We start from the raw sequence: 25,845 nt of genomic DNA, 5'->3' as shown, positions 1-25,845 counted from the left end.
ATTGGCACTAACGTGTCATCAATCAAATGTTACAAAGTGGGTACAAAAAATGTTCTGATCAACATCTCGAACATGTTCAAACAACTATCTAAAACTGTGCGTTTAGGATCGAGGCGCGTAATTTACCCCGATGTAGGCGCGAATAATTGCAATGCGGTTAAAACGGAACATTTTTTGCGTCGCCAAAGGTTGACGACCGTTTCGGGGAAGCGGATTACATTTGCTAAGACCTGTTCATCTAAAACGTGTTGTACTTTGAGAGGTACTTATTCTTCTTAAGATATAATGTAAGTGGGGAATCCGTGCCAGCGATAATCCATTTTTGCCATGGTTTTCGTACGTCCTTGAAAGTTTGGAGAGCGTCCAAGAACGTCCAGTGTGTGGGTTTGACGTGGCGTTAATACTTGACTAAGTGGCAGAAACATTTTATCTATGTAATAGTAAGTAAGGTGTGATCAAATGAAAAGCTTTACTATCAAAATTAGTATATCTTCAAAACCACGGTCCATGTCATTTACTATCTTCCATGCCACTAATACAGGAATTTTCCCGGGATGTCCCGAAGGGACATCCCGGCGTCCAATTTGTGGATATGATAGAGCTTTGCTCTAAATTCCTAGTACTCATATAAAAAAAAAATATTACAGGAATACATTACAAGAATATGTTATTCAGATAGGTACGTATATAATATCTCTCTTGTAGGTTGATTCTGATGTTGACCGAGCCACATCAGGCGTTGCTTGGTCAAAATCGCAAAAAAACAAATTTTACTCAATTTTCAAACTCATTGCTCCTCAAAGCAGCAATTCCTAACATAAAAATGAACAAACTGCGAATCAAGTACGTTGCAAATCCAACTCTCATATAATATGAAACCATAGAAGCTAGTTTCAAAAGACTTGATGAACTAAACAGCTATTCAAACATACTCTGTATTCATTCTATTCATTTCATTACCCAAAGGAACTTTAATGCCCATGCGCAAAGTGGGTCGCTCGGGGAGAAATTCATATGCAGGAGATTCTAAATCTTATCAGAAAGCAGCAGGGTCTTAGTAACATTATCAAGTTGAAGCATCTTAATAAAACAAGTTTAATTAAATGAAACTTTAGTAATGTTGTGACTGAGTTTGTCGTAACTTTGGACGTGCATGCAGTCAGTTCGTCTTGCAACGAGACAGGTGTCAAGTTACTACTTTGACTGTTAACTGCATAACTCGACGTGGTTTTTGGAATACAATTTCACAGTAGGTTAGATGATGTAATTTTGTTATATTTTTATTACTCACTTATTATAAAATTAGAATGCACGCAAGCCCTATTGAGGCATTAATATCGAGGATCAAGGTTCGCTTAAGGACAAACCTATTGACAACACAGCTTAAGTAATACCGATCTTAAAATGAAGAGCAATAAGGCACGCAATCTAAATATACAACTCAAGAAGTCACATTTCAAACGAAGTCATCCAAGTTCTTGATTCAGTATTGTTGTATGAATATAGGCAAGGCCGCGGGCGTGCGCTAGGGTTATAAATCAACATGAGTCCCTAGCCAACTTGACAATCGCTTATTCTTCGTAGCTAGCTCTGCCTATCGCTCTTCTGTAGTGGCGCGACAGAGCCAGACTTCGTTTTGATCGCCAGCTAGCGTGAACGATTGCCATTTCGGCTACGCCGGCAGTGGATAGGTAATTTGTTTATTCAAATGGTCCCGTATCATTTGGAGCCCGCATGTCATCGGCTCGACATTCAGCGAATTGAATAATTGGGAGTAGAGAACCTCGTGACTTTCATCGGTTTTCAATAACGAGTTATCGTTTGTAATTTCCATGATGGATGTCGATAAGGTACGTGCATTGGCTGCACAGGGACATTCTTCTTCTTCTGGATATGAGCAACGCCAGAGAGTCGAGGATTACTTTTGCAATTACGTTGCTATGTTACCTCTTTTGCTTTATTGGGATTCTGTGTACGGGTGCTATGTTCTATAAAGGGTACATCTTATCTAAAGTGTCAAGATCAAAAATCTACCCAGTTTTAAACATTCATGTCATTTTTTTTATTCCGAAATCATTAAGAGGCGTTCGATATTAGGTCATGGTATACATAGAAATTCCTTTTTCTTCGCCTTGGCGGTCTAAATTTCACCTTAGACGTCAACTGATTGATCGATAATGTTTCCGAATCGAATTGACAGCCGCTAGCCGGTCAGTCACTGGCCGTCACTGTCAGACTTGCTGACCGAGGGCGAAGACCCCACCTTGTCTGCTAGATTTCAGTTGCTCGTTTAAGCCGATTTAGATATTTTTGTGTAAAATAAGCTAAAGGCTCATACACGAATTGTATAGGCTTTTACTTTTGAGCCTGACTATACATGCGACATGCGACTAATCTTATAAATCCATTGTGGTCTAGCTACACTAGTCTAGCTGACTTGTACTTAAAATACAAGCTTTTAACAAGCAATGCAATAATCTATGTAAAATCTGAAATTCAGGTGTCTTAAAGATCCATGTAGGAACATCTACTTTAAGGACATGAAAAGAAGACATATGAAATGAAGATTTCATTATCTACATAAATAAGAGAGATCAGAGAAATCGGTGTTTCTGGTGCATTTTATACGTAATATCTTAAAATTAATAACAACATTATATAACGGTCTCGGTGTGAAACTCCTAATTAATGACCAATATAATTAAGAAAGATATCGTAAAAGTAACGGAGAATTAATTAACATATTGGTAAGATCAGTAATTAATTGTCAATAAAATATCTAACATAAACGTGGTGAGACTGTGACTCATCGGCGTCGCCCAAGGACAGTTCCAAAATTAGAGCACCGTCGCAAAACATAACCATGTCAAAGTCAACACTGTTAGCCAGCAACGGGTTTCACCCCCCCGCTGCGCTCGTGTTAATTGCCAGTGTCGTGAGAGTGTCGTGTCGCCGTCGTGACCGACGGAGCCAACACGACACGACAACCCACCGACATCGATATAAATGGGTTTGCGGTTCATGCGATCATTACACGGTTCCGAGCCGTTCGAACACAAGACACGGCCGGGCCGTAGATTCGTGGTATTCGAGTTCAAAAGTCAGGAGTTAACTAAGGGAACGTCTTGATTTATCCTCCCCGACACCAACAGAGGTGTTTGTGCAGCGAATTTAACACTGGTTTAATTTTAGGTCAGCTCCAAGTATTTTGGCACAGATGCACTTTTAGTCACAAAACACGAGAGCATCGTAAACGTTTCAAAACAAAAGCATAAATCCTATATTTGTCTTGAGACGTGATGAATTCGCTAAATGACATTCGCATTACTAGACTCCCTCATAAGGCAATTGGCGGTATCCGAAATAAAATTAACCTTACCTTAAATTAACCTTAAGTTTTCTAAATGACATTTTCATTTTCAAATGCATTTGATTTTGAGATACCGCTAATTGCTTTATCGGGGCAGAGTGTCGCGGTAATGATCTTCATGCATTTCCTAGAACCTTGGTGGACTTTTTGTTAAAATTCAAAGAGTGGTAGATACGTAAGTACACAGTGACTCATTCAAGAGGAAAAGTTTTGTGAAATTTCTAGAACGAATAATATTGTTGTTCGTAAGTTTGCATAACAAACCTGAAATGCGAATTTAAACAAAAAAATGAATTATTTGGTTAATAAAAGCGGTTTCTTCACAGAGCACAGAATGCGGAAGGCAAAATGAGCTTCACATTGCCATTTAGAAATACTTAGTCCCTGAGATACTGCGGTATTCATTGCTAACTACGAGTACTAGTGTCAAATAACCGATACACGACTTGCGAGAGCTTCCGGAAATGTTAGATGTCCTGCGTCTAAGTGATGAGCGCAACCACTGCCTAGCACCAGATATGGAGTCGGCAGTACTGGGTTAATTAATGAATAATGGATGCACTGCAATATTTCACAAGTTTCTCCAACCCTGCCTGTGGGTGTGCGATGAGCAATCGAGGAAGCGATGATTTGTGATTTAGATGTGTGTGACTTATGGTCTATAAACATGTCAGCTACAGAAGGGGCTAATAAACATTGTGTCCAATAAAGCAAAGCGATTCGCGAACAAACGCTAACATCCATCGCGACATCGCAAGAGTAACAAGAATTCCGCTAATGCGGTCTCGAAGTTCGCTCGGCCCCATAAAAAGCGATTTTCTCTCTTTTCTCGCAGCTAATCTGTTCGTAGAAAAATCTTTATGTGTTTTTAATTAATTGCTTAGCACTAACATCGCTAGACCACTACACGAAAACATACTCTATTCCGAAACGGATACAGGCCACTCGTGCAATTAATCGGCCGAGTTGATGTGTCATGTAAATTAATTTCTGCCTTAGGATCTTACAGCTCGACTTAATTTACAAGGGTTACCCGTATGCTAGTAAGGCGGTGCAGATTGCGACACCTTTCGCCGTGAGTGCACTAATATGGGGAGGGCCAGCTGCCGTTTTTTCAATGATACCATAAAAGAGCTCGTGCGGCTCACCTGGACTAGCCGGCTTTTTGCGTTGCATTGTAAAATCGCGATATAAAATCTCGCGGCCGTATCAAAAACCATGGCAAAAAAACGAAAGTAACATTAGAATGTAATGGCGAATGTAAACTTTAACTTACACTTTCTAGTAACTAAGAGCATTGACAAGCCTAATGTTGAGTGACTGGAGTAAAAGAAAGTTGAGTGTTTGTAAACTTACACAAATGCTCGATGAATGTTATTTACATTGTTGCGAGCGTTAGTTACGAGCTGAGAATGGTGAGAACGATAACAGTAGACAATCAATTGTGCAAACAGCTTGTGTGTTCGCGACAAACCACTAATCGTCTGCTCTAATGTGTTCCCGCGTTAGGTTGATGATCTCTCACATAAAACTTTATTGATACAACAAACTAAACAATTTTGAATACATCGGAGTACGTAGGTTTAGATCTTTAAATTTATAATACTAGAGCCGAGTGTCAAGTAGCCTAGAAACCCTTAACATTTTTTCACCATGTATGTAATAGAAACCAGGGTAGACTTTCTCGGAAGCGGTTTAGAAGCGTTTAACACACATTCCCAGTTTAAGGGGCTCCACTCCACAGCTTGTTATTACCGAGAACCTGGATTATGATTAACTTTACCGTTAAAACACGCCGCCTAAGTGACTGGGGCATAAATGTCACGACATTTAAATATCTAGACCGCGATACGACGCCATTACCGACAGGGATTTAGACGCGTTTTCAAACCTTTTTAAAAAGTTATTAGTCTGTGATCGATCGGCGTGGATATTAGACAACGGTGCAAACCTGATTACTAAATAACTCTGCCTTCATAAATCATTTGACAAATCAATTTATTTATAGTAATAAATCTAGTCTATTAAAGCATCGTAATAAATCTAGTAAAACGGTCATTTCGTTCACATCCAACGTAGGTAATACCTTGGAGTAATAAAATAGACAAGGCATTAAAGTAAGTAATTAGCATTTTCCTCTCTATGTTGATGACTAATTGAAATTACAGTTTAAAATACGGGTATCGGTTTGGCCTTATATGGCACACTGTCTGTCCTTTTGGGATGTGTTCGTCAGGCAGCATTCCGAATGAAACCTGCCAATTACGCAGGATGGAAACACTGGGACGGTTTTTTATCCCATGAGAACCGTTATTCAACTTCGACAATGGTAAACGACCAGTTCTTGCTTCCTTTTACGAACCGTCTTGTTCCGATTTTCTAGCACCATCACACTTGTCCACTTTTTCGCCCGGCCCGTGGCCCTACACTGCGTGACATTTTGGTGTCAATGCAACACTAAAATGTTAAGTGCATTTTATTCGGAGGAGCGCCAAGTTGTCTGTTTAACTTGTGCGCATTGTCGTCGGTTCGACGTTTTTACCGATAACCGACCTCTTAACCAATATTTACAGTCATTAAATCTTTAGCCAAAACAAATGAGACCTCAATAGTTTTTGTCAGTCGGCAAACGAATTAATTGCAAATAATTATTCAACGCAAACCGAAAGTGGTAAAGCTGGGAGATTGATTTGCCGAAACTGAAACTGACACAAGGCTATTCACGGATTAAGCGAAATTGCGACTCGATATGGGATCAGAAAGTGCAACCAAATCGGTATCTAATTAGTGCCATTAGTCAAGCCTGAATAGGTCGCCCGGCGAGCCCGGTCGCCGTGAATTTCTCGCTTCAGTTTTTTGGCGACATGACATGAATAATTAAGCATTATTTTGGTAGAGCGAGCGCATTGTTCGACAGCTGCTGGCCTCATGACATCAATAAAAATCCTTGTTCACAATGTGAACTTCGTATTCGTGAAGCTTCTTCTATTGTGTCAATATTGATTTAGCAAGACGACGACCGAAGACCATTTAATGCATTTCTTTTCAAATCGGAACTAACAAAAGACGCGGTTGACCAATCGGAAACTGTCGGAGAATATTTTTGTTTAGACGGTGCGAGTAATTATGCGCTTACAAAATACAGGCTGGGGTTACGAAAACGAAACGAGAACCAGCATAACACACGAGTGTAATGTAAACGGCGCATAGAAACTATTAATAAACGTAACAATGAGTTGCCTCGCGTTTGATGCGAGCAGCACCCGCGTCATAGCCGCGGCCGTCACTCGTAAAACTAATTTCAGTCCAGCACCGAGAGAGCCGGCTCGCTGCAACCGCTGAGAAATGCGCCAGAACACGGGGCTGCACCTAAATACACCGCAAGGTTGCAGTCTGCAGATTTACTTGCACGCCCAAAACTCCCAGATGCGTAATGTGTCACCATAAAATCGCTAACAAGTTATTTTCACCGCAACTGCAATGTGAACAGAATAAATATAGTGTTATGGGCGTCCGACACCGGGTCAAGCACCGTTGCCACTGCAAATGACGCGATTTTATTCTGCAAATACAACTCGTGTCTGCCCCAAGCTCGATTGTAAAAGTGGATCAAACCTTGGCATCCGTGATGTCCTGGCAAAAGGCCAACCGCCTCCGATTGAATGAGTGACGATTCGCAAAGACGAAAAACCCATCAGGGGTAGACAGTCACGTTAGATCTAGTATTTCGGGGAGGTTGGATTTTTTGAAGCACTCCCTGAGTCTGTGGCGCCGGCACTTGAGAGTTTAAAGCTACTGAAGCTAGAGAAATGCATACACTTGATAGATAAGGATGGCACTCGGCGTATTTCAGTATTAGTGATGTAAGCAAATACTCGTTAATAGTTGGGTTTGTTTTGGACTTAGGAGCTCCTGTTCGAGAGTGTGTCAGACGTGACCAGGGAGGTAAAGGCCCCTTGTGGGAGTCACGTACGCGGCGCGCTGTCTGACGGAATCGCTGATAAGAATTAATCGGCAGCAAGAGTTACGAGTTATCATTTGTCAACAGAGAGATAGATATATTTTTTCCCGTTTCTAGCTAATCCCATTTCTTATGAATATCGCGGTGATATATTTTTTAAAGGAAGAGAAATTGCTGAGTGTACAGGTATTTGTGGTTTGTAAATCACTAAGCAAATAAATTTATGGTATTTCGAACCAATACATATTCAATTCATTTAGTGCAGAGAATAATAAAGATTTTTTAAATCCTGATGTTTCGAGTACAATAGCGTTTTATATATATCTGAAATTCTAACAGAAACTCCGATAAAAAGGTCCTTATTGCAGACAGTCTCATACCCAACCGACACAGTTATTGAGTTTTGGTTTAAATTCTATTTAGGCATTTATATTATAACTGCAATTCAGCTATCAAGAAATCCCGTTAGGTATTTGTAAAATAACGTTGTTCTTCATATCGTAATATTCTCGATATCAGGTTTGAAAAACATTATCTTTGTAAATTGGCAATTGCATTTTGATGATTGAATATTAAACGGTATATCATCATTCGACTGTCCTTATCCCAGACATTTGGGGTCAGCGCAGCACGTTCTCCTCTTCATAAAATCTATATACCTCTCTATCGCCCGTCATCTCATCATTCACTTCTTTTCGTTTCATATCGTCTTTTACACAGTTCATCCACCTTTTCCTTGGTATCTCTTCCGTTACTTCCCTCCAAATTCATTCGTAACATCTTTCATGACATTCATCCCTTCCCATCACATGACCATACCAAGCCAGTCAATTCGCTCATTACATTTAATAATTAGCATTACCCAGAACTTGTATTTAGGTCGCATCATCCGACATCGTACGATGTTGACGTCCATTGAGCGAAACAATTAAACGCTTTGTATCGGATTAACAAGCTGATATATAAGTAATAAGAGTTAAACAACGCCGAGATAAACTCGTAGTTTGTAACTGTGCCCTTGAAACTGAGAGATAACGAGCCATAGATAATAACAGACTTCGTCTATGTTGACCTTGACTCAGACAGCACAAAAATGATTAAGGATTATTACTGTGTGAAAAAAAACGCGAATGTTGCAATCTGTTAATTGCGATAACTTCAGAACAGAGCCTGATCTAAATAATGTGTGCAATCATGATTTTATTGTATTTTTTAAAAGTTGGTATCTTTTTTTCTTATTAGTATTTGATGTTAATTTAAAAAAAAAAAAAAAACTGAAATAGCGACATAGCGTGTCGAGGCAAACGATTCTGCAGCGATAAGGCTCTGCCTTGGGTAATGACTTCGTTCTATGCGTGTTCTAGAGGTATGTATAATGTTGAAATGATTGAAATTTCAATCATCATTGTAATTTTTGTAGGTATCTAACTCTAACTATAGTCCATTTACCGTTATGATATGAATGAGAAGTACTTTAACTATAATATATCATTGAGCGGCAATTAAACAATTGTTGAGAGTTAAGACAATAGACTCCCCAACAAACAAAATATCCTTATAAAATCAATCTATAAGGGCTTAACACTCATAGTAGTTTTAAAATAGCATTCATTATGCCAGAGTTCCTTATAGCGGCTCATTATAAGAGAATTTGGCCTAATAGTACATTTACTCTTATAATTTGGCCATGTACACGTTAATAAGTCAAATTTATATGACTGCTTTAAGGGTTTAAAAATATTTACTCTTATAGTAGCTCATTATAAGAGGATTTGGCCAATAGTACATTTACTCTTATAACTTGGCCATGTACACGTTAATAAGTCCAATTTATATGACTGCAATAAGGGTTTAAAAATATTTACTCTTATAGTAGCTCATTATAAGAGGATTTGGCCAATAGTACATTTACTCTTATAACTTGGCCATGTACACGTTAATAAGTCCAAATTATATGACTGCAATAAGGGTTTAAAAATATTTACTCTTATAGTAGCTCATTATAAGAGGATTTGGCCAATAGTACATTTACTCTTATAACTTGGCCATGTACACGTTAATAAGTCCAATTTATATGACTGCAATAAGGGTTTAAAAATATGTATTCTTATAGAAGCCATTTAAAATGCCTTTTCTCTGTATAATATTCAAAGCACTATAAAAGCTTTTGTTATGGCCAATTATTCTTATAAAAGTAATGCATAAGATAACTATGATGCTTTATGCCTCATAGGAGCATATTATAAAACGTCTATCCAGCAAACAAATTATAGCATTTTATAAAATGTTTAAAAGAATTAAAGCAATACATTTTCTCTTATACAATAATTATAAAGGCATTATTCTTGAAAGTGTCGTATTAAAAGTTTTTATAAAACTTGATTCGTCATTTTGAAAATCCAGCGAATGTGAACAATCTGATCCCAACTTATCGATTAGTGGTTCCGTAGAGGATGCCATTATGGAATAATTATTATAAGAATATGCAGGCAAGCAGCAGTGACAGTAATACAGGTATATCGTTAAATGATGAATTGAGTTTGGATTTAGCTCTATAATTATATTTTTTGTTCTTATTTAAGGTGTCTGTAGCTCTGCGGTGAAAAATGTTAAGGTATATACAGCGGGGCCGCGGGGCAGATCTCGACTGGAGGGCAAATGTAACTGGTCCATTGTTTCCATGTTTTACAATGTTTACATTATTAAATAGAGTGTCCACCGGGTATACCAGACTAGCATGCACTCGGAGGTAGCCAATTATACATAACTGAGCGTATAAGAGACTATTACCAAGGCACTTAGTTTTTTTATCCATCAGTACCTACTAATATTAATTTTTAAGATTAACTTTATTAGAATAAGTTCCAAAAGTGTATTCCTTACTTTATGGACTTTGGTCTGAAATAAAAAAAAATCTTTTATTGCGGATTATCATTGTGAATGTTGGACGATCTGAATAAGTGAATACAATGTTCGGCTATTTTAAGAAGAAACCGATTTTATATGTAGTCCATTTGGGACTAAGACAGATTAAAATTGAGGACAAATAAAGACAAACTCACTGTTTTTAAGATATTTATTTATGTGCAACGAAACCAAACCGATACAAGTAACTTTATAAGATTAATATTTTCAGTTCTATTGCTCACGATGTTGCTGTTTCAATGAGTCTACATACTTCAAAATATTAATATATTCTTCAGAGCGCCTACACGGTGGTAGAAATTGTAATTAACCTATCAGTAAATTTCCAAAATAATAAGTAGTTTCTTTTATCGAGGTCTTCATCAAATTCACAAAAGATATATTGATTTTCGTTTTCTTGTTTTGAATTATCAGCGCCATCTTTGCTTGGTGTGATTTTCTTACAACCTAAACTATTTCCTGCGTCCTCTTCCATTTTGCATGTTTTTTGATCCACCACTCCTGGCTTATTTTTGGGTGTAAGTAATGATTGTGACTGATTTTCTCCATCAGAATATGTGCCGTTTTGTAGTTCATCTGTAATAAAAAAAAAAAATATTTATTCGAAGTCTTAGGCTAGGCTGTTTATAGTTATCGACACAAAGTCCATTGTGATGGCGGTACTGAAATCGTCTGTGGTTTTCAATAGCACTTACTTACTAAGAGGAGGAGAAGAGTTGTCATCTTCACGTCACTAAAAACGGCTGACTATGTATCTCATCCACAGATTCTGTAACAATAACCATAATAGTTAATAAATATCAAATAGAGTATTTGACTCAGCATTTACAATAAATCAATAGGAAGTAATAAAATAAGGCACCAGAAGATTAAATATTCCGAAGCACAAGTTTGTTTTAAATTGAAAATTCTAGGTATAACTTCCTAATGAAATATTGAAAATATCAGTATTACCTGACATGCTGCGGACTACACGGTTTTATTTTGTTCTATTCCGGTTAATCGAACCAAACCTTTATCAAAGCGTTCCCCAAAATACCGGTTTAAAAAGAACGGTCTTTCGAACAAAAATGCAATTTCAAAGGTTTGCGCCAAGTACATGATAACTAGACAGCGGATTTCAGGTAGCGATTTAAATATTAATATGGATATGACTACTATGACTAGTGCAATTTTTTAAATACATGTCATGTGGTTTATAATCTATTATTATTACCTACATCGCACACCACAAACTTCACTGAATAATTAGATTAAATTAATGTTATTTTTTCAACAAACTACATTTAAAAAAAAAGTATTTTATTCTAAATAATGGACTTTCAATTTAAATATATATAAGAAGGGAATTATTTTCATTTTTATATTCTTTGAGCCATAATAGAAGTTTTTACTGTGCAATGCACAGAAGAAATATTAAAGAAATAAGTATAAATAAATATAATTTTTTTTTATTTTTATTTATTATCATTATAATTTTTGCCCAATATTCACAAAAGCATCCAAAAAGGGTTTTACTTTTATGTTCCCATACATTTTTTCGTGTGTAGAAAAAATAATAAATATTGTATGCGAGTCATATTCATAATATTAATATTTAAATCGCTACATGAAATCTGCTCTCTAACTATAACGTTATGAATTTTTAACTGGTATCCGTTACAAATATTTAACTAGATGGTAAGGTTCGGGATTTCACTAATTGTGAGAAGGAACCCTAAAGATATAAAATGGCGAATCTTAAGTAACACCGGTGGCTATTATAAAGTTTTTACTCTTATAGAGTATTTGTAAATGATGTGCTTACTGCTTTTACTCTTATAACAGCCTTGCTCAAGACATGTCAAAATTAATTAACCGCATTTTTAGTACAAAACCGTTGAAATACAAGGGCGCATTAATAATACAACACATTTTATATCACATTTCACCATGAAATTGGATTCCCACACAGTTTTCATAATAAATAAGCAAATAATTGTAATATGTAAAAGTTAACTTACCGTTTACTAACTTGCAAAATGGATGACTTGATGATGATGTACACATAAATCACTACGAAAAGCACAATAAACTTTTAAAACAGCATCCTGTTTCGCCGTTATGAGTTTTACTCCCTTATATCTGATGATCACAAAACGTGTACAAGAGCTATTGCCCTTATTAAAGCTTTGAATATGATTCTTACAAGTATAATTGCCTTTATTAAAGCTTTAAATATGATTCTTATTAGTACATTAGCCTTTTAAAAGCACTTTTCTTGCCATTATAAGGTTAACTTTCTTATTGCATGCCATAATAAAGCACGTACAAGATAAGAAAGCTAATAATATAGCAACTACAAGGGGGATATAAGGTTTTTGGCCATATAAGGTGTGCCCAAATGCCCTCTTGTAAAGGGTTTACAAGGTTATTATAAGAGTACTATTTTTGGCATTATAAGCCACTATAAGACTAATTTTTGTTAGTTGGGTCACGCAGCTTGAACACATACATACATTTTTAGAAAAGAAAAGAAAAAAAAATCTAGATATTATATTTTAACAGTGCAGTACTAGATTGGTCAGTTAAAGTTTATTTAATGCTTTTGGTCCTTTGAACCGGATAAATATGATAAATAACAGTAAACAGGAATATTCATAACTGTCCGATAATGCTGTGAATTCGCAGCAAAAATATGAATGAGACGTACTAATAACATAAATATCAGGCAGGCGGAACGGAACGACCCGATAAGCGGCAAAGCTGCAGATAAGCCTGAAAAACATCAGTTTTATAGCTGTTTCCTGTAAATTTACATTTGCATTCGAGGGTTCAGATTTCGCTCACCTTAGCAGCGGGGATGTTGGCGTTCATCCAACTGTGGATTCGGACGCTTTGGCTGTCGCCGAAACGCGTGCACCGACAAATTCTTCAGAACACGAGAGTTTATCCCTTCAACACAAGCACACAAAACTAAGCACGTTAACACAATCGGTTTGACTTCTTGATAAACACTACAGAACCAACAATGGTCTTTCACATCACGTCAAATATTTGCGCAGTCACAGGTGTACGCGTCAGAATCGGAGCATTACTCGCCGGCAACACGTGCGCTCTTGACGGCTAGCCGCGAACAACAGAAGACTCGCGAGCGCGCGGCGCTACGCCCCTCCACGACCGCTGTACGCACCGAGCACGGCAAGACTGACGGACCGCATCACCGCAGTCCCGGCCAGCAGGCCCCAAGCATCTTCCCAACCCCAACCGAACCCTGCCGCTTCCTTCCACAGATATTTTTTTTACCTCAATAAAAACATGAACATTGCAACCCGTGCAGGACAACTTTGCGTTTTAGTCGTGGAATCCGACCGCTTTTTCCGTCGCCCAAGTAATTATTCACGCCTTTTACGACGCGTAAACAGTAATCTATTCGATTATTCTCACGTGAATGCAAAGACTTACTGTAATTAAACATAATATGCCGATAATCCAAGAGCGGTTTATCGAGAGATGTCACTGGTGGCATGAAAGTAAAAGCACATTAGTGGACCATCGGTCAATGACCTGAATATCGTTTTTGACACGAGATCAGCATGTTACGTTGAGGAATTTGGAAGTAATTTGAGAATTTTCCCGTTACGTCGTCATCATGGTGTAGGTCGATAGCGAATAGGTTACAAGTGAGAAAGTGTGCCACATCCTGAAACTGAGTTAATGGATGGGTAATGACGGGCGTCAGTGCCGCTAGGCGCTAGGATCACGTAGGAGCAACGGTACCCGCCGTCTGCCACGATATGCATGCTCGACGCTTATTTGAATAATCGCAGCACACGGCCGGGTTTCAAGAACAACCGAAGGAGGTTGATAACTATTAAGGTTTCTAAACAAATTAGGCCACATGAATAAACACATCGTCGCAAACATTAGATGTTTGTCCTACTCCATAAAAGGAAGAGCATTGCAAGTCTTTGATTTAATAGCTAATTTTCTTATCTCTATGATTCACCGATTATCGGCTACGCCAAAGGAAATCTTAATTATAATGTTGGCGAGGAATCCAAGCGCGCAGAATGCATCGTCTGACTTGAAACGATTGAAACGATAATGTCTCCCATAGACGAGAGATGCATGAAAGCAGATACAATTAAATAGGAATCCAGAGGACCCGGTCACATCGGCGCGTATTAATCACTGGTTACGTGACCAGATTAGGAGATGTTTAACTTCGTAACGTCCTAGTGCAGTGATGGTGTGTTTTTATTTGTCCGGTTGCTTGCGGCGATGTCGTTTGAAGAACTCGCAGGAGCATTCGGTGGATGCAGAGTATTCTATCTCGTTACATAGTTTGCTACGTTCTGTGTGGACCAATTATTGCTTTATTACGCTGAGACACGAATGCTCGCTCGAACTTTCGTCGCTCTTCGTTCAAAATTTTATTGCTTTATTAGCTACTTTATGGACTATGGATGACGGAATACCACGCGACGCGACGTTGAGTGATTAGATAAGATTGTTTTTTTGTTCATATTTAATAGGATCTTTATATGGCTCCACTATATTCGAATGGTAACTTAATTGATGAAAAAACTTTACAGCTTAGGCTTTGGTGTAATGAAGCATAAAATTTAAGCGCTTTATTTTTATCCTCTTATTTTATCGGACTTACTGCTCATTGTATATAGTGGGTGTATTAACATAAAGTAACTCTTACATGCAATGCGCCCTGTAAAGTAAACAGTACCGTTGCAGAAACCCTTTAAAACGCAATTTTTGTCGTGAGATGGTAACTTTCTCCCATTGTTTTATCGGAGGTGTCGAGTCGCGATTTATCGGGCACGCATCGTTTGACAACGGCGACACGACGCGGGAATCGAACCCAAGACGCTAACAAAGGCATAAACAAGTTTCTCCACGACCCTGCAGCGGATTAATGAAACCTTTCAATAGGAAAGAATGAAACGGACTTTTATCTGACTGAGCTTAAGAAAGCAGCACAAATATTATCTTTACATAAAGTCTTAGTACGTTTCAACCTTCAAAATACAGATGGAGCGAAGTGATTTGTATTCAAGCAGCTACCAACGACTTTACAAATAGACCAACGAGATATTAAGTGTATTCTTTAAGAAAGCCTAGTTGCAAGACTTGCAAGAAACCCACACACAACCTTCGGAGAGAAACAAGAGCAAGTCTAGACGTTTCGCAACGACATTTCAAACGTAACCGTCGCTCAGTTCCATTTTCAAAACGGAAATAGCATATCACGTAGCGGTGATAATGTCGCCAATTAATAGAGCTTGTGCTGGCGCATAGCATATTCACAAGCAAGTTTGAATCAAGAGCTCTCTTAGGGTCGGTTGCACCGACCGTCCGTTAACGAATTTAGCATTCGCAGTTTTATTCGTATGGGAATTTTCATAGACAATGTTAATTGTGGTTGCTGTTAACTGATCTTTAATTTCTTTCTTCTTTCTTTGGCTTTTTAGGGCCAGAAACATGTAATAACCTAATGAATACGTCTAGGTGTACTTATTGTTAAAATGATATGGTGGTCTGCCAACAGAGCAGAGTTTTTTGCAAATGGTCTCCCTGTATGTGCTACCTATTATTACTGATTGCTCTATGAGCTATATGAAGAGCTTGCGATAAGTTTAGTTCGCAGTAGGTAAAATTACCAAATCAATGTGTCATATTTTTTTGTCGATCTGAATTTTGATCGAGATTTCATAATCTGGTCGCATAAGAGGAAACATCTGGATATACAAAAGCAAATTGTCAGACTTACTAATTAATGTTTTGAATAGTTTTGATCAATTAATATTGCTATCTGAATGAAGATCATTTGAAGGCTTTACAAAAACAAAAGGGTCTCTCCAAACATATTGACACCGAATCGGCTACCGCCGAACAAATATTGCTTATTAGTATGAACATACGCGAGTATGCGCGATGCGTCTTCATTCATACTAACGAGCTATTTTTGATCGGCTAGAGACGATTCCGCGTCGATAGGTTTGGGGAAACTAAAGGCATGAATTTTGCTAAAATATGCATAATTAGTTTCTTACTGAAGCGCTGGTGGCCTAGCGGTAAGAGCGTGCGACTTTCGATCCGGAGGTCGCGGGTTCGAACCCAGGCTCGTACCAATGAGTTTTTCGGAACTTATGTGCGAAATGTCATTTGATATTTGCCAGTCGCTTTTCGGTGAAGGAAAACATCGTGAGGAAACCGAACTAATTCCAATAAGGCCTATATAGTTACCCTTCGGGTTGGAAGGTCAGATGGCAGTCGCTTTCGTAAAACTAGTGCCAAATCTTGGGATTAATTATCAAAGCGGACCCCAGACTCCCATGAGCCGTGGCAAATGCCGGGATAACTCAAGGAGGATGATGATGAGGTTCTTACTGCAGATCATATTACAGACTTGGTAAGCAATTGCAACAAATCCCCTGAAGTCGCAGTAGCGAACATTCATTTCCCCGGCTAATTGATTTTGCATACACTAACGAATCGCGGAAATATATGCGGACCCACGATTAGGTCGCTTCTGTGACCTCTGCGACTTGTAAATAAAGGCATAATTGACAGCAGCTTGCTCCGATCTAAGAGATGCAGTTGTATTAATTGTATGCTTGTTTTAAAGTAGTACTTTCTGTAACATGCAAGGAACACTTACCTTTTAAGTTTTTGACAACTAACACACAAAAAAATTACATTTTATAGGTTACTCTCGGTGCTGTGGTTCGTTTTTTGAATTATATTGCAGCACAATTAATTTTTGAATCCCCTGCATGTATTTTATTGGTTTCGACACTTTCGACTTCATATTATTTATCAAGAGTTCAAGACATTTCTTATTTTTTCTTTTTTAAATTAACATTACTTAATCATTCATTTACATTAATAAACTTATTTTTTTTTCCATTCAAGTAAGTAGTTAAACTAATTCGACTATTAATTATTATTCTTTCGCTGGTTTGGTATTTTTTAGGGTTCCGTAGCCAAAATGGCAAAAACGGAACCCTTATAGTTTCGTCATGTCCGTCTGTCCGTCTGTCCGTCTGTCCGTCTGTCCGTCTGTCACAGCCGATTTACTCGGAAACTATAAGTACTACAGTGATGAAATTTGATGGGAATATGTGTTGTATGAACCGCTACAAAATTATGACACTAAATAGTAAAAAAGAATTGGGGGTGGGGCCCCCATACATGTAACTGAGGGATGAAAATTTTTTTTTCGATGTACATACCCGTGTGGGGTATCAATGGAAAGGTCTTTTAAAATGATATAAAGTTTTCTAAAAAACATTTTTCTTAAAGTGAACGGTTTTTGAGATATCAGCTCTCAAAGTCGTAAAAAGTATGTCCCCCCCCCTCTATTTTTATAACTACGGGGTATAAAATTCTAAAAAAAATAGAGGTGATGCATGCTAATTAACTCTTTCAACGATTTTTGGTTTGATCAAAGTATCTCTTATAGTTTTTGAGATAGGTTGATTTAACTGTAATTTTGGTTAAGTTATTGGTTTATTATATTTGCTGCTACGGAACCCTTTGTGCGCGAGCCCGACTCGCACTTGGCCGGTTTTTTACTTATACTAGCACATGACTGTAGAATTGTTCATAATTTAGAGACATACCTGTGACGTCACAGCGCCCTTTCTTTATGTGATACCAGGACAACCAAAGTTTCCATTGACACGAAGATTTCGTCAACTCTTAGTTTCATTAAACTTCGCGTCGGTTTTCCAATTAGCCCGTATCTCGAGCCGGGCGCATCCGAGCGTGCCTCACGACAGCTCCCGCGCACGTTACGCCTGTGACGTAATAGCGGCTTTTCTTTATAGGGCAACCAAAGTTTATGAAGATGGTTGTTGTTGTCATGGTTTGTAGAAAAGCAAAAAAAAAAATGTGTATTATTAATTCTTTGAAGTTAGTAATCAGTGATTACCATAAGAACCTCACAACTACAAGTACCTAATTAAAAGAACTGAAAAGATGAAGTTATTAATATCACGCCAAACCTGCAACAAGCTAGTCAAACCGAAATGTACGTATTATTTTAACATACATAGGATACATTTGTTACTTCTTATTGCAATAAAACAAACATTACTATCTATCGCAGAGCGATATATCACAGCATGCAGGGCGCACCAAACCGTTGTGACAGCAGACTTTTTACTCGGTTTGGCTAGAGTATCTTTGAAATTTATTGAAGCAAAGTACGGACACTAAAACATGTTGCATCCACACTTCGCCTACTATACAACTAAGTATAATGTCATATGTGAAATTGTTAGACTTTTAGGTATACAGTAACAACACAACTAACAACAACACATAACAACACAACACCTTATAACACCTAACAACACATTGTTGTTGGTAACAACTTATTTGCCTACATACGCCTGTCTGACGCGAACTCGTCGTAAACTCATCTACATCATACAGACTGTTGGGTCTGTTGGTAAACCATTTTGAATCAAGAAACGTTCTGTAGTTACGGGGATTTCAAAGGAGCAAAAAAACTACATTGGGTATGTTTATTTGGTTAGGTCCTTGTAGAAAAAAGTCTTGCAAAATCCTACAAAGCATAGCTGACTTTACGTTCTCAAAAGCTTAATAAGAAACAATTGATGTTCGGTCTTACTGAATTATCAAATTAAACTTTTCATTTTTCCAACTAAATACTATATGTGAGTGTGTTTAGTAAAATGACCCACTTTGTCGGTTACAATTATGGTGAAATTTACTTTTATCTTTATATGAATAAACTGACAAAGCGGCTTTATAGCAATCGACAAAGTGGGACGTTTTCCCGTGCACACTCACATATTATTTTGAAAACTTTTGTTCTTGTTCAAGTTATGTTTTCAAAAGTATACCTAGCCAAATGGTTATTTGTTAATTCGAAACCCCGCTTCTCTCCTACAAGCTACAGGAAAAGTGCTTACGTTAGAGCACAGACTGCACTATCAGACATTCAAATATGACAACTCTGGCCTCAAGCTGCGAGCACTAGACGTCTGCCCTTGACGCTCGAGCTATATATTACCAGCCTTACGACCACCGAGACGATTAATCCTGCACCAGTCAACCTGAATCACTATAAAGACGGTATAAATTTTGAACGAAAATAAAATCAAATAGCAATTTATTCGCCAAAGAAATTTAAAAATAAGCTGTAAAATTTACCTGGGGCCTTGGATCGGGTTTCTCACTTTCGATTGAGCGGAACTGAGTCACCGCTAATTGGTCTTTAGGTTAAGCTGGCTACACACTCATGGCAACGTCCAAATCCATACTAATATTAAAATTTTGACATTAACTCATTGGAGTCTGGGCTACCTACGAGACAGGCTGAGCCTAGTGTAGGAACCAGAGCAACCGGTTCTGTAAATTTTTTACCTGTGGTACCTGTGGTGGTCTGCATTTGTTATTAAATGTACATATTCTTAGGATAGGCACAAAACCTTGTAAATGTTTGTTTGTACCTTATAAATAAATAATTTGAATTTGAAATGGGAAAGTGTGTGTGTGTGTCTGTTTGTCCGTCTTTCACGGCAAAACGGAGCGACGAATTGACGTGATTTTTTCAGTGGAGATAGTTGAAGGGATGGAGAGTGACATAGGCTACTTTTTGCCTGTTTCTAACGCGAGCGAAGCCGCGAGCAAAAGTGAGTTACAATATAAATCCCCTTTAGTTCACAATAATCAAAGTTATAAGACAGAGCTAATGTAAAGTAGGAGATCTTAACGTTATATAGGGTTTTCTCCGGGACAGCCTTTAGGTACCTACACCTACCTACAGTCACCGGCTATATTATGTTACTCATCGAAGGCTGCAAAAATATGTGACAGAATCTTAAACTGCTCTAAGAATAAGATCGTGTCCGGTATTTTTGCGGCTTTCGAACAGTAACATATTATTGCTGGTGACAGAGGTGACTGAAGAAGAAAATATAGCAAAAAAATGCTAAGAGCTTCTAATATCTTTATGGGAGATAGTAATAAATATCAGCCCTAAAATTGTAAAAAACCTGCTTAGTACGTTCTTTTGATTTAAGTACTTCAGATATTGATATTTGTGGTGTTCCTGTTCTGTTAACTATACGATACTATAGTTTCAGAGTCTGTTTAAAATCGAGTATGACCCATTTATGATCAAACTAGCAGGCGTTAAAATACCAACTGCATTTAATAAAAATTGCATACCTACACTACGTATATTTATGTAAAATAAGGTGTTCAACACTCAACAGGTACGTGTATAGGAAGCTTAACGTAACAACTTGGGAGTCTCGTTAAGTATGAAAATTACCATAATCAGTTTACATTCCAAAAAATTTACTGACAACTGTGTCAGCTTTTACATCTGGAACTTAACAGCAAATAATATTAAGCCGCCATATTTTTGAAAATTTCGAAGCAACCTTTCTTAGAGGAACATGAATAAGATCAAAGAAGACTATGTTGATATTATTATAGGTGTGACCTATAATACAATAAGAGTTCATTTGACAAATTCCTTTAAAAGTTCACTGTTCTCAAAATTGTACAGGTACAGTCAGCATTAAGATTAGCGGATGAAATAACGCTTTAAAAGTAACTACCATTCTGTAACAGTTCAACAAAGATATGAGTGTTTATTTATGCCTATACCGAAAAATAATTAAACTTTGAAATTTCTGACCACTAATTTCAGATATTTTTGGTGTGTTGCTCCCTTCACTACTATTGATGCTGAATGTACATATCAACCATATTACAGATTTGTTTACGTTGGTACACATGCTTCTGTATAGTTGAATGCCACTTGACAGTCCACGAGATGTTTGGCAAGTCATATGAACTGCCGATAAGTGGCATCATAGCACTCACACTCGAGTTTGCGAGAGTATTTACTTAATGCTTTTTATGGATTATGCTAATGCTTTTCCTGGCTGTTGTGTTGGCGTAAACATGGATGCGTCACTTGCTTTAGCGTGTAAGGTTTTACCTACAGACTTTATTAGACTAGTTTAGAAGATCAATGCCCGGGATAGGCTTCCCCTTTTCTATACTAGACCCTGTTGTTTTTACTTTCCCCCCAATCCGGATAGATCGCGTTCAAATCGCTCTGATATATATAGTCTGTATTTTCAGGTAGTTAAATAAATGTAAACAAAATCTACCCTCAAAAGGCTCCTTGTACCAGCCTTTTGCTCTACTTCAGTTATAAAGAAAATTACATCTAAGTTGAGTACCGTGGAATCATTCACTAGGTACTCTTTCGTCACACGGAAAAACTAACTGCATACTCACAACAGATCCATGCCATCCATTATCCATTTGCATACCTGCAAACAAACACATAAATATTAATTACATATCATATCGTTTTTATCTTACATTATATCGATTTACGATAATTACCACAAATCATTTCTGATCATCAGTGCCCTACGGCAATTTGCATTAAATTCTTTCAATTTAAAATTTTTATAAACAAATATGAAGTCATAATTCATTTTTGTGTAAAAAGTTACGGTAAAATAACTTTAAATTTTCCACAATGTCGCATAAGTTGCATAACATGTTGATCAAAACCGAATCTAGAGCGTTCGCGTTTCTAATCAATTCAAATTTTGATTTATACCGATAATCCATTCATAATTTATCTGTAATTATTGTAATTAAGTGTGTGGTCATTGGCCACCCATTCTTGGGTGAGGAGCTATTATGTTATGCAACCGGACTTATTGATACCAATTTTAATTAAAGAAAGGTTATTGCGGCTGCTGTATATGAGTTGATTGAAATTTTTGAACGAACTAGCAGCAAGGGTCTCGTAAAATACTAGTGTAAAGTTACACTTTTTTCATGATACTACCTACGCATCAGAACATTCTTGAGTAGTGTAGTATTTTGATTTACGCAGAAATGTTTTGTCTGCGTGGGAAGGACACGAGTCGCCTCGCTCCATATTCAAATGCAAATACGCATGTTCAGAAGCAAAGTACTGGAAGCGAAGATTTCAAAAGTAAGGACTGGACAATTGATATAATTTTTATTGAACATTGTCATTAAGCCCCGTATTTATGGTATACATTTGTTGTTTAGCATCAGTTGATCAATTTTGATGAACAACTGGCACAAAGTTGGTGGAAACTTTGTTTACGGTATGACCTACTCCACACACACCGCATGAAAATGTTGCCAGAAGAAGTCGTGTTGCTGTGCTCTATTGAGTATCTATCGTATAAGACCCGAAAAACAAAAAAAAAGTACTGGGTACGAGAGTACCTGTTGCGCTTATGCGCCTTGGAACGCTACAATGCGACTGGTTGACGATTTTGTCTTTGTATCCTTACGAAGCAATATGTATACCTATATGTCATTTGCACATTTTTTATACATATAGTTTTATATTTCATGATATGAATGATCAGGGCACACCGATAGCGACCGCATTGACATTGAGACGATTAAAAATCACCTGAATTGATTTGAAGCAAGAACAGATTTCATCGCAAAAATGTTATCCAGAGAATTACACCGAAGGTATAATGCGAACAACTATGACAAGACCGTTTTTCCATTTTAAGAACAAAACGAAATCGTAAAAAAGTTTTTTTATAAAGTGGCCGGAGGCCGGACAGAATAAAATGCGCCAGCGTCAGTTATCTTTTCAGTCATCCATCTCAAATATCATAAACATAATGTAAAAGGTTAAATATTTAATCACCAATGACAACTTTGATTGACGCTGACGAGCCCTGGTACTCATGGTGTCATTGACTGAACACGGAACCCAAACGTCAAATTGATCAACGTCGCCAGTAACCCATACTTACGGTTAAGTATCCATAAATATCCGTAATTTCATCGGTCGCACGAAATTAGCCGAGATCCTCGTTAACTGACCCGTAATGTACTTTTTATGGCGTATTATTTATCTTATTGGGCATTATGTGTGTACAGTTTTAAGGGAAGTATGAAAATGTCAGAAATTGTAGCAGCATAATTTGTTTACTATTTGGATGACAACCGAGCCTTTCATATTTGCAACCTATTTTTTTAATAAAAACTATAAGAAAATACCTTTAAATATCTATTTGACAGTTAGGAACAACCATGGTTTCAAGTAAACTTGTTGACAATTTAAAATAGTTATGCAAATAAACAAGTGACAAAGACGTCCAGAAGCTATTGTTCCAATCCCCAGACATCTCGAAACACATGTAAATATGCACCAAGCAGCAAACATGCAGCCATATTGTTCATGAATAAACGATTTAAAACCAATCCGACATTTTCAAGTTTTGATTTACGTCGACCGATGTGCCCTCGGCCCGGACTCCATGTTTAAAACAGTTGGCAAAAAAAGTTGTCAAGACAAAATTCCTGGGTTTCGAGGATAGCCGATGGAAATGTCGCAGGCCGAAAAGCAAACTATAATGGTCAAGGTCCCTCTGTAACTTAAGATGAGTAAAAACGAGCAACCCAAAATGAGTTTTACCGACTCTAATATACAGATCATAATAAAGTTCGGAACACTATCTTTTTTTTGGTAAACAATAACATATGCACATACCGGGAATAGCTGCGGCCTCATATTTTGCAATACGCATTCCTTTTCGAGTAACCGAAACAAATATTTTGCGAACTAAGATTCCACGGGGCTTTTAAATAAAATTACATTCCCTTTACCATAAATTCAACATCTTTATATGAAACAGGATTTTAACCAATAACAGTATAATAACTTAACTATGGACAATTGGACATAAAGTAAACAGATGAATTGCATTTCTGTGTACGTTAAATGGGCAAAGAATTCATTCTCAAATTATTGAGCAGTTCGCTGAAACATACTGCGCGCGTAAGACTACCGATTAATCTGAATACTTAATTGGCCTTTTTATGGACTTCTCGTGCCCATTATAAAGTTTTTGTTCGAGAACCGCTCACTTGGAGGGCAATATTTAAAATCGTTTTATGATATTAAAATCATATGGGATTGGCCCCGATTAAGGTAAAGAAAAGGGCCATTAACTTTGTTTTATTGCAAACAAATACATTTTAATTGGCGGATATGGCGACAATTGGCTTTTGTAAAATTTGCAGCCGCGATATCCGAGTATTGATAGAGCGCGCACGCTCGGGGTCGCGTGATATGCCAGCGGGCGCACATCGCGCCGCCATCTCCTCCACAACTCTTATTGTTTTTAATTGATTACGACAAACGATGCATGCTTTTAGCTCTCGCGTGTTCATAAAACACCGCGAATGCTACGGCTACGAGTAAAGATAAGCGTAATTCGAATCGGCATCCATCAGTCTTAAGTAGCCCCTCGTTACAAATTACCGCAATGAGCCATCATCTCGGTCGATAAATCAAGTCTCACGGTTTTCGACAATTTCCCGTAATTGGTCTCGTTACCCAATCGCGTGCGGCGCGATCTCGCGATACCGTGTGTGGCCGCCCTTTGCCCAAATCAGCGGGGTGATCTCGGCGACACTGACCGGACACGAGAAGTAATTAGCGCCTCGGACCACACACCGGCACCCGGCATCGGGCACTTTCATCCTCGCCCGAGCCTCTGGGCCGCGTGAATCACGATCCGCGGATGCAAATGTATTACCAACAGCACCCGGTTGACAACGATATAAAATAACCCGCCGGGTGTAACTAAGACGGCAACATGACAGGAACAGTGTTGCGAGGAATTTTATTCCGTTAGCTAGCGCCAGCGCCTTCGAGATGTTTTCGCTCGGCGGGTGTAGGGTCCGGTTGTAATATAAATCATCAGAGGAGAGACGTCGCTGACGCAACAATGCGTCGAATTAGAATAAATTGCATAATTGGCCTCGAATTATCAGTGAAAGTGAGGAATCGTCGCACGACGAATGTGTAATACCGGACTAATGACTGCACCGTCGGATTGTGCTCCTGAGCGTAGAAAGCTCGCATTATTTATGAACGGATGAAACCATTGTCGGCGGCGATGAGTGATTTACAATGATGTCCGCCGCGGATCGGACACTTAATTACAGACGCCTTTCTTTAATCGGGCGCTATACCTAACGACAAATTAAGCTCAATCAAAGAGTAATAAGGTCCATAATTGTTTTATAATTAAATCAATACTGCGATTATACCTTCGCATATTCCACCAAGGTTCGTGACGCTTTCGGTAATTTCTAATAATGATTCCTTGTCAGTGATTAATAGGCACACCGTTGATTAGTTCCGTATTCAGCTTCCTCTTTATTAATAATATTAATTTATTAGGGAAATTATTTCCTGCATTATAGATACATGTTTTCGAATGATATTTCCAATATTTGTTTCTGACGTATTTTACCTGTATTTTCGTCCACAATTTTATTGTCCTAGTGAAACCCAATGCCGAGACCGGCTAATATTTCATGCAGATACATAAAGTCATTGCACTTGTTTTCAAGATCATCTAGTACGCAGACGCACGCGTGGGAAATACAGCTTGGTTCAATAAGACGTTATGTGTGAAATCTTGCGGTTGACTCATGATCCAAATAAAATAATGGTGTTACACCACAAAGAACAAAGTTTATTAAGATCCGAGGCCAGATAAAG

General features: G+C 37.8%; 1 protein-coding gene across 10 annotated transcripts in view; it reads right to left on the bottom strand.

Moving 5' to 3' along the window:
• LOC125227882 (rho GTPase-activating protein 21) overlaps positions 1–25,845 on the bottom strand; it is a 539,841-nt gene that overhangs the window by 205,605 nt on the left and 308,391 nt on the right. The window contains exon 1 of one of the 10 annotated variants that reach the window (XM_048132273.1): positions 13,086–13,432. The exons of the other annotated variants lie outside the window; for them this stretch is intronic. Coding sequence (XP_047988230.1) covers positions 13,086–13,112 — 27 coding nt within the window. The 5' untranslated portion in view covers positions 13,113–13,432. Of the gene's footprint in view, positions 1–13,085; positions 13,433–25,845 lie in introns of those variants that run through there. 10 annotated transcript variants of the gene reach the window in all.

The sequence above is a fragment of the Leguminivora glycinivorella genome, chromosome 7, assembly GCF_023078275.1.
Source record: "Leguminivora glycinivorella isolate SPB_JAAS2020 chromosome 7, LegGlyc_1.1, whole genome shotgun sequence".
Classification (NCBI taxonomy): Eukaryota; Metazoa; Arthropoda; class Insecta; order Lepidoptera; family Tortricidae; genus Leguminivora; species Leguminivora glycinivorella.
Note: the sequence above shows the minus strand (reverse complement) of the source record. Positions and strands in the feature narration are given on the sequence as shown.